General features: G+C 45.6%; 2 protein-coding genes across 2 annotated transcripts; both read right to left on the reverse strand.

Annotated features, from left to right (window-relative positions):
* Window positions 1–125: 125 nt before the first annotated feature.
* On the reverse strand, window positions 126–3,198 carry gpank1 (G patch domain and ankyrin repeats 1). The gene is made up of 4 exons (XM_061771789.1): window positions 2,348–3,198; window positions 1,619–1,760; window positions 1,441–1,510; window positions 126–776 (listed from the first exon to the last, which is right to left on the reverse strand). The coding sequence occupies exons 1-4, from the start codon at window positions 2,717–2,719 to the stop codon at window positions 335–337; spliced, it is 1,026 nt and encodes a 341-aa protein (XP_061627773.1). The 5' UTR covers window positions 2,720–3,198; the 3' UTR covers window positions 126–334.
* Window positions 3,199–3,676: 478 nt separating this feature from the next.
* On the reverse strand, window positions 3,677–9,471 carry LOC133477237 (zinc finger protein 431-like). The gene is made up of 2 exons (XM_061771788.1): window positions 9,269–9,471; window positions 3,677–8,535 (listed from the first exon to the last, which is right to left on the reverse strand). The coding sequence occupies exon 2, from the start codon at window positions 8,438–8,440 to the stop codon at window positions 5,462–5,464; it is 2,979 nt and encodes a 992-aa protein (XP_061627772.1). The 5' UTR covers window positions 8,441–8,535; window positions 9,269–9,471; the 3' UTR covers window positions 3,677–5,461.
* Window positions 9,472–9,806: the final 335 nt, after the last annotated feature.

Raw genomic sequence — 9,806 nt, forward strand, 5'->3', positions numbered from 1 at the left:
CAGGTAACTTAAGTTTTTCTCCCCTTACTAAATGAAATCATTCAAAATAGCATTTTAAGTTCACTTGGGTTATGTGTCTGATATTTACATTTGTTTGATGATCTTAAACATTCAAGTGGGGAAACAATGCAAAAATATACAAATTTGAGAGGGGGGGCCAATACATTTGCGCAGCACTGTATATCTGAAAAAACTAAGACCAAAACTGAAATAGTATTCAAATAAAATGTTACTTTCACACAAACACACACTCATTCTCATATATATTAAATTAATTTTCAGCCCTTATAATGTACAACAATTGTGAAATACAAATACACAAATGTGGCACGTGTCACATATAAAAAGAGGCACGGAACTCTCTTTCGAAGTCTTTGTCCCGTTGTTCTTTCCTCCAAATTTCCGCTTTCGTTTTTCCCTTCCGTCCCTGCCCTTCTTTCTCTACACGCGACACTTTCACCGCGTCGCGATCCCCCGCTTTGAAGTGAGTAACTCTGGCTCTCGCCATCGCCCCGTAGCCGAGGCCTTTCTGGTCCCTTTTCAGGACCGTGGCCACGGGTCGCTCGGGCCCCCGGCCCTCCGGACCCAGGCCCACGCCGGGCCGCCAGCCGCACCTGAGCATCATCTTGTAACTGTTGGCGGAGGGAGGGAGACAGTAGTCGGGGGCTGGCGGGGGGCGTTCGACATTGAACTGATGGAGCGTGGAGGACAGGTGTGATGACAGGTCGCTTGTGTAATCCACGCCACACACTCCGCACGGCTGAGGCTGAGCCGACCTGGGCACATACCAAAAAAAAAACCAGTAAAAAAAACATATTTCATATGTATATATATATTTCATATATTTCCTCAAACAGTTGTAATATCCTTCACTGTAATTGACACTGCACCTAAATTAATTGCCAGGTGTGTGGTCTACTTGAATAAATAGTCTATATTATAGTAGTAACTATGACTAACATTTGTACATACTGTATTTATTATTAAAAATACATTTGTAAAAAAAAAAAAAAGCTCCACCACGTAAGGAGAAAACTTCTCCATTTCTCTTGCTGTGTGACAGAGAGGTCAGATGTTTCATCTGTTAATATAATTGATAAATGTGTTCGTGATGCTACTGTTGTAATTAAAACATGACAAAGTGTACCAAGATGTACGTTTGTATCTGTGGTTTGATTTAGAGAGACAGAGTACTCTTTCAGATGATGACTTAGTTTGTTTGCTGTTTTTTTTTTTTTTTTTTGCTTTGTGCACCTAAATAATTTTCAGTGGTCCTATGTGTTAATTTTTTATTGCTGGATGAAATTGAAGTAAAAGGTTTACAAAGAAGTAATTTAAAAGTAATGGAACTCTATTGCTGAGGAAAGTGTGCGAACTCCGGTATAAATATTTCAGGTGCTTGGGACAACTCTCAAGCATCAGTCAGGAAGGTTGGCTAACCGGGTATTAGTTGGTCTTGGTGGACTTCTCCCATAGCTCTCCAGCTCCTCCAATACACCTCTGTGGCCCGCTGAGGAGCAAGCAGGTGATAGATCATGTGACCAGTACACACAAAATTGAAAAAAAATAAAATAAAAATTAAAAATTAAAATATTAAATGAGTCAGATGTTTACGTACCCTCCGAGGCGAGATCTTTGGCATCCCGACCCTGCGTGTCGACAACGCCCACCCATGCGGCGCCTTGGTCCAGCAGCAACCTCACGGCAGCTCTTTGTCCCGACCAGCTTGCGCACATCACGCCTGTCCAGAAAAAAGTGTCCTGAAAGACAAATGACAAACATGTCTAGATTTCCCCCAAAAAACACTGATTGGGATGAAACAGGCAATAAAACAAGTGATAACATTTCAATTGTAATCCCCATAACACAAAAACTGATTCAAAGTTGTTCAGTGCAACTGAACTATGCTAACATGCACTAGAAAACTAATGAAGGTGAATCCATGGAGAAAACCACAGAAAGAGTGAAATGGAGGAATAATTGTGAATTAACCCTGAAGTTCAGATACACAACTTCAGCACCACGGGCTGGGTCTTGGTGACTCAAGTAGAAACGCTTAAACATTTAAAAGCCTTAATATTGGCAACTTTAATTCAGGAGTTGCAGACTAGTGTCAGCTCAAATGAAATCAACTGGAAATCACATAACAATATCCCTGATTTCAGCCCTCAGGTAGCTCAAGTCTTGCTGTCTTAAGTAGAAACGACCAACACCTACCTGGATATACTTGAGCAAACATCGCAACAACAGAGTTGCAGTAAAACAAATAAAAATAAATAAACTTGTCAATGTAATGTTATGTCACATCGTTTCATCTCTAGTGAGAAAGCAAGAGTGTAACATATACCTGGAAATTGATATCCACCCCCTTCGAAAGCAAATCTTTCAGCCCGGCGAGGTCTCCATCTTGAGCATAACGCAGCAGCTTGTGGCCCTGGAGCTCCAGCGACATCTCAGAGTTGACGTATCCGCCTGGCGTCTCTCTTGTTCGGTTGCCTTCCCCTCTTCTTTCCACCACGGCGGCACGTGTTTCAGTTCTCCTCCTTTTGCTACTCTGCCCATTTCGCCCACATCGTCTTTTCCGAGTCACTTTCTCATCTTTAAGGAGGTTTTCGTAAAACTGTCTGGCCTCGTGTCCGCCGGATGCGCTGCACGTTTGAGACGCTTCGATGCTAAAAATGTCCTGTTTTCTGGCCGGGGTAAAACCTACTGCAGCCATTGCGGACGAATAACTCCAATAGTTGTTTTTAAGATAGCACCAATGACTAATTAGAAGTTATTATTGTGATACATGCATTAGGAATGACACGAAAGTTACGTTTGACACCAAGAAAAGATTTTTCTAGTGAAGTAGTCTTTTTTTGTTAACTAGCATTAAATAAACACAAAATATTACTTGTCACTAGTTTACTAACACACAAGCACGATTAAAACAGTAAGAAAAGTAACACAATGTGTCGCGAAGATCAACGATGTTACGGAACTACTTCAATACTACCAAGGCGGCTATAACGTCAGTTAATTAGTTTTAAAAGCAGTCAACTTATTGCTTCAATTACAAGTCAGAGACGTCAAAACGCAACATTTAAACCGCGTATTAGTATAAAAATGAGCTGAATTGGAGAAAACAACACAAAGCTACTTGCTACAAAGCGTTAGCATGTTTTTCTTCGTCGAATTAATGTCGCGTCGTTTAGCTGCTTAAGATCGAGTGCTGCCACCTACCGAGCGAGAGCGAAAGGTGCTCAAAATGCAATGGAAGATGTCTTACAAAACCAGTACAAATGTTTATCGAAATTTAGCTGTATTTGCTTGTGTGTGTGGCCATGTGATAAAGAAAAGATTACTTGAAAAAATATATATAAATAGACACCGTGACAATTTCTTCGTAATCATGATGATCGTGTTACAGCAAATGTGCGTGCTGCCCCCTAGAGGATTCGAGGCGACATGCAGTGAACATGTCCATGCAAATACTCTGCAAGGGTCCTCCTCGGTGTATAACACACGTTTCGAGGTTACCAGGTACGTATAAATTGGACATATACTTACATTTAAGGCAAAACTATATACAGTACAACATACAAACTATAAATGTAAAATAAATAAATATATTTTTTGAAAAAAAAATCCCCTTTTTATTATTAATGGTGGCTGAAAATGAACTACTTGGCCATAAACTTTGACAAGTTTATTTTCACAAGTCTAAATGCAACGAGGCAGTTTGTCGCACCGACTGCAGATAACAGCAGCACACAACGTGGCCCGTTTGTTTCACCTCGTACACCCAAAAACCCAGCATGATTCGGTGAAGTCACCTGTATGGCACTTTTAGTTGGTATTAGAGATGCAATGATACCTTTCAGACTGAGTACTTCTATTTGAGTAATCTGATACTTAACAATGATGCCACTGCGTCTTGCGACTGTGATGTGTTTTTATTCTCATCAAATATTGTTCAAAAGCACACTTTTCTTGAACATTTTCAGTAGAGACTTGTCATCACTGACATTTTAACATCCAACTGCATGTAGTCTGGTGGATTTAAAAGTTTGGTCTAAAAGTGTTGTCGTCCGTGTCCTTAAAAAAGCTGACATTTCTCCTACCCAGAACGTACAAGTCAGGCTGCTGAGGCGGTATCAGTGTAGTTGTATGGGACCATTTTTACAAGTGCAGATGTATATATACTATTGGTTCCCAAGTTGGTATCTAGGTCCGATGTTTACAGTAAAGCCCGGTAAGAGTGAAGATGCAATGAGACCACGAAATACTGTATAAATAATAAAATATAGCACAAGCATTTTGGCAAAGCAGTAGAAGCAGGGTGCAGAACATAGTGCAGTTCATTTGGAACATTCAGTAGTTATGACGCCACGTTTTGCATGGAGACGGCAAAGCTGAGAAACAACAAATACATTATGAAATGTTGGACCAATAGGCAGAACAATTGTTTGGGGAGGGGAAAAAAAAAAAAAAAAAAAGAGGAAAAAATCTTTGCTAGATTTTTCACAGCGGAACATATCTTCACACAACAAAATCCTTTTTTTTTTTTTTTTTAAACCTTTTGTGGCCAAATGGTTCTTCCCAGTCAACCATAAAGCACACCGTTTCATCCATGTTACTATTGACATGACATCGTTTGCAACACAAACAGTTTTCACATAGCTGGCCCAGTCATTGTTTGCTTCTTGTCAATATTTGTTGAAAACGCTAATTGCACTGGTGCAAAACAGAAAGGGTGACGTGATTCACCCAAGTCTGTTGAAGGCTCAACAGCAGGATTTGAAATTTGACCACCAAGCTCTTTTCTCAATTGTAGTTAGTCATCTTCTTTAAATTAAAACAGTCGCACGCCAAGAAGAAAGGACAACAAATGGTGGATGTGTTCTGTTGCTATTTAAAGTGTCATTTTCTTCAATTTGACCACCTAGTGCTATAGTTCGGTACGCGTTTTATTGCGTCTCCCTGGTTTACGACAGTGGCAAGATGTTATGAACAATGCGCAATAAACTACTTTGTTGGGCAGCGTTAAGAATAAGGATGCATTCCTACCAGGAAAAAAACTTGGGTCCTCTCGTTTGGTCCGGACCAAAAGCGGACTTGATTTTTTTATTTGTCTAGTGCGGTTCGCATCCAACGTTGCACATTTTGCAAGCGAACAATAATTTGTAAACAAAGCCATGCGTGTGATGAGGGCAATGCGCGCTGCATTTGTGTCCTACAAATTTGCTCGCCTATGAAAGCTGCAAAATGATTTCAAGTGTTAGTTGTTAGGTCCTATGCCAGTATAGGAAGAGCAGCTCGTTAGAGAGTCTAAATAGCCAAAATACATGACCTTTAACTGATCTGAACCCTACGCTAGTGAGTTGAATTGTATTGCTTGGTGGAAATGTGGACTGGCGGGTTACATGCCGCTGTCGCAGCTATAGTACGACGCTATTTACAGAAGATGACAGAGCTCTCACCATTCCAGTTCGGAAGCTTTACTGTGGAACTTATTGACGTGCCTGTTTCTGTCTCCACTCTGTCTGAAGGTCTGCGCGCAGTGGGGACACGAGTACGGCCGCTCTCCCGTGTGTATGCGAGCGTGCACCATCAGCTTGTGCTTGCTGACGAAGTTTTTATTGCAGCTGACGCAGGTGTACGGCTTGTCCCCCGTGTGGTACCGCTGGTGCATCCTCAGCTCGGTCATGCGCCCGTAAGTCCTGCCGCAGTCAACGCACTCGAAGCTGGGCGGCGCGTCCATGTGCCGCCTGCTGTGCAGATGCAGCCCGCCGGCCGAGCGGAAGGCCTTGTTGCACTGCGAGCACGCGAAGGGCTTCTCGCCGGTGTGGGAGTAAATGTGCTGCTTGAGGTTGGCGGCCGTCGGGAAGCCGTTGCCGCAGTGCGTGCACAGGTGGGGCCGCTCGCCCGTGTGCAGGCTCAGGTGTTTCTCCAGCTTGCTGGCGTTGAGGAACGAGCGGCCGCAGATGTCGCAGCTGAGCGGCGACTCGCCCTTGTGGCCGTCCAAGTGCTCCGTCAGCTCGGCCAGCGTGGCGAAGGCGTGGTTGCAGCGCGTGCAGTTGTACGGGCGCTCTTTCCGGAACTTCCTGTGCTTGAGGCAGTGGCGCTCCAGCTCCTCATTGTGCTCGAAGGTATCCATGCAGTAGGTGCACTGGTAGGGTCTCTCCTCCCTGTGCGACTGGAGGTGATACTTAAAAGCGGTGAGCTTGAGGAAGACTTGCTCGCAGTGCGGACATTTGTTCTCGCGTCGGTCGTGCACCTCCTCGTGCCGCTTGTAGTGCGAGAGGTTGCTGAAGTGCTTGCGGCACGTGGCGCAGTAGAAGTGCTCTTCTTTGTGCTTCTGCTCGTGCTTCTTCAGCGCGTTCTCCACCTTGAAATTCTTCCCGCAGACGCTGCACAGGTAGGAAGCATTATGCGCCGCCACGTGCGCCTCCAGCTCCTCTCGGCTGCCGAAGTTCTGGTCGCATCGCGGACACGTTCCGCTGTTTTCCTTAGCGTGCTTCCTCAGGTGCTTCTTCAGGTCGTCCGCCAAGACGAAGCTCTTGTGACACTCGGCGCAGGTGTAGCAATCTGAGTGCGAGGCCTTGCAATTCACCAGGATGTGCCGCTTCAAGTGGTAGCGGCGGCCAAACACTTTCCCACAGTCTTCGCAGATGAGGGAGTGAGGGCCACGGGGGATCTCCTTATGCGACTTAAGGTGGCTCTCCAGGTGGGCCCTCTCCTTGAAGCTCTCGTTGCAGGCAGGGCACGTCAGCTTGCCCGCGTGAGTCTTCTGGTGCTCCTTCAGCTTTAACCAGCTAGCGAACGCCTTGCCACACCGGTGGCAGATGTACGGCCGCAAGCCGTGCTTTTGCCGCTGGTGCCGGCTCAAGTGGTACGACTGGCTGAAGGTGCGCGAGCAGTCGGTGCACCGGAAGGGCTTCTCTTTGGTGTGCGTACGCATGTGTCGGTTGAGCTTGTCGGCACGGCGGAAGATCATGTTGCACACGGCGCACACGTGGGTCTTCTTGCAGGGGACGCTTGCGCCCCATCTGCCGTCAAGAGAAAGCGTCGTCATTTCCGTCTCAACACGGACATCCGATTCATTATTTTCATCAGCGTTGCTGATGGTGGACGACGTCTGTAGTGTTGCTGATTCGGTAACACTACAGACGTCGTCCATCAATGGTTCCATCATATTGGTTTCCATCTCCCCCATATTGGTTTGGACCTCCCCCCCCCGTATCGGTTCGACTCCTTCCTGCCTGTCCTCCTTGTGAGACGCCACGTGACGTAAAAATGTGTCGTTGTCCAGCAACTTGTCAGGACAGTGGGGGCACAACAGAAATTGCGGCACGTGCGTCTTCTTGTGGCTCTTGAGCTCCGCGACGCTCCAGAAGCTGTCGCAGCAGGTCGGGCACACGTGCTGGGCGGCGTTGTGCTGGACTCGCATGTGCCGCGTCAGGTGGTACGACTGGCTGAAGACGGTGGCGCAAACGGGGCAGCAGAAGGGTTTCTCCTGGGTGTGCGTCCTCATGTGTCTCGCCAGCTTGTGCGCGCTGGCGAAGTGTCTGTCCACGCAGACGGAACAAGAAAAACGTTTCACGATTTTCCTGTTGCCAGCCGTACTTGGCCTGTCCAAGACTGCCTCCTGTTTTAAGTCAAGTGATGAGGAGCCACCACTGTTTTTATCCTCGTCGTCACCGTTGTTGTAGTCGTCGTCGGTGTCGATGTTGGCGTAGTCGACGTCTTCATCAACACCCAACTCATACACCCGTTTTTTGTAGCTACAGTTGACTTTGCAAGTAGACCTTTGGGTTTCAATCGCGACTGTCTGCTCTCGCCGAGGCCTTCCTCTTTTGCGTCGCTGCACCACAGGCTTGACGTCATCGTTTAAAACCGACTCCACCTCTTTAGCGATGCGCAAGGCGGTGGCAAGCGTGAGCGTTTCCTTTTGTGAGCACAGCCGCTTTCTCAGCTGTGGCCATTTTGTTTTCTCGATCAGCTGATTGAGGATCAGTTCGTCGCCAGCGCGGTCGCTGGGCGCCAGCAACGCTTCCAACGCCGTGACGAACTGATCCGTGCTCTCGCCGGCCATCTGCGCCCTTTGGTGGAATCGGAGCAAGCGCTCACGAGAGCTGCGGCCGGCGGTGAAGTAGGCGGTCAGCGCCGAGACGGCCGCCGCGTACGTCTGTTCCCGCGAGACGAGCGCCGTGAAGACGCGCTGACCCTCTTGGCCCAGACAGTTTTCCAGAAGCATACACTTACTTTTGTCAGTCAGCTTCTCGTCGTCGAGTGCGCCGAGATAGCGTTCGAACGCGTTGAGCCACTTGGGCCAAACAGTGGGCGGTTCGTCGGCCGACGGGAGGAAAGAGGGTGGCGGGGCCAGAATGATGAGTTGCGGCTCTGGAAGGAAGACTTGTCTCACAAGCTCATCCACAAGAGTCACTTCACCCATCTTGACAGCTGAGACCACTTCCTTAACTTTTCAACGGATACGACTTCCACTCACGTCTCCTGATGCTTCCGCACAGTCAGATTGATGCCGGAAGACTAAAAGACACACAAAGTTGATTCATGTTAACACCACAAGCCCTCCTAATTACAGTTTGAATGAATACGGCAATAAAATAGGGGGGTGTTTTTTTCCCCAATTTATTTTAAAACCCCCCAAAATTCTTGAATAAGCAGGGATAAACCATCAATAAGCGTTTTGGGGGTTGGTTACTCCCGGAAAAAAAACGAAGCAAAAATTTGAAAATAAATTGTGGGGTATCGTAACCCTAGATTATAGTGCACCTATTATTATTTTATGGCATCATATCGGATCACGATCGGTATTGTAAGTGGACATTTGTATTGGGACAACCCTAGATTATGGTGCACATATTGTTTTATGCTTTACATTTATGCGGGGGATTCATTTCGACAGCGAAAGATGATTTGAGAGAAGGGTGTTTTAAATTACGAGCGCGCTCACGCAACAAATTGAACTCTTAAGTCAAGGCGACACTGTCTATTTGTAAAGGGAGCTTCCCCCCCCCCCCTAGAAACAGCTCTTGTATTGGATCTCATTAGACATTTCAGGTGTACCTAATAAAGTGTCCAGTTAAAATATACTACCAACCCACAAACAAAGCAGAGCGTTCCATCGTTACGATCATTTTGCTGACACTTAATTAACTCGTAACCTGCTAGAATAATTATTTAGTCCAAACTAGAATATATTCGGTAGCAAAAAAAACAAAACAAAAAAATCCTACATCAGGAGGCGATGTAAACTCACCACACCGAAGTGGAAACACAGTCAGCGGCTTCACTCAGTACATCCGTGACGAATTGCTGCAGTTTTTCATCACTGCATCTGCGTTTTTGTTTTGTTTTTCATTCATATGAGAATAAGTGCGTGTTTTAGTTCAACAACTACAACACTGCCTTGACGACGTTATCTGGAAAATCCGCCATTTTGACCCTCTTGACTTCCGGTGACCTAAGGGACGGGGAACGACGCACAGCGCCACCGTGCGGCCAAGCATGCTTCCTGCCACCGTGCCATTGATTTAAAAAAATTTGACGAGATTTTGTGTTAAATAGACGTTCATATATTCTTTTGCGTGAAGGTTCAGTACGCAATCATTAAAATGCGTGGTTTTATTATTTTAAAAATAATTCAATAAAATAATATAACAGTACAGAAATAAAATAACTAGATGGAGAATAATTATGTGCTTTTTGTAGTTAAGGATTAGTGAGTAATTACAATGTATGTTCTTTAATAATAATGAGAAAAATATATTTTTTAAATAATTCAACAATATAAAAAT

This window comes from Phyllopteryx taeniolatus, chromosome 4 (genome assembly GCF_024500385.1).
Source record: "Phyllopteryx taeniolatus isolate TA_2022b chromosome 4, UOR_Ptae_1.2, whole genome shotgun sequence".
Lineage (NCBI taxonomy): Eukaryota > Metazoa > Chordata > Actinopteri > Syngnathiformes > Syngnathidae > Phyllopteryx > Phyllopteryx taeniolatus.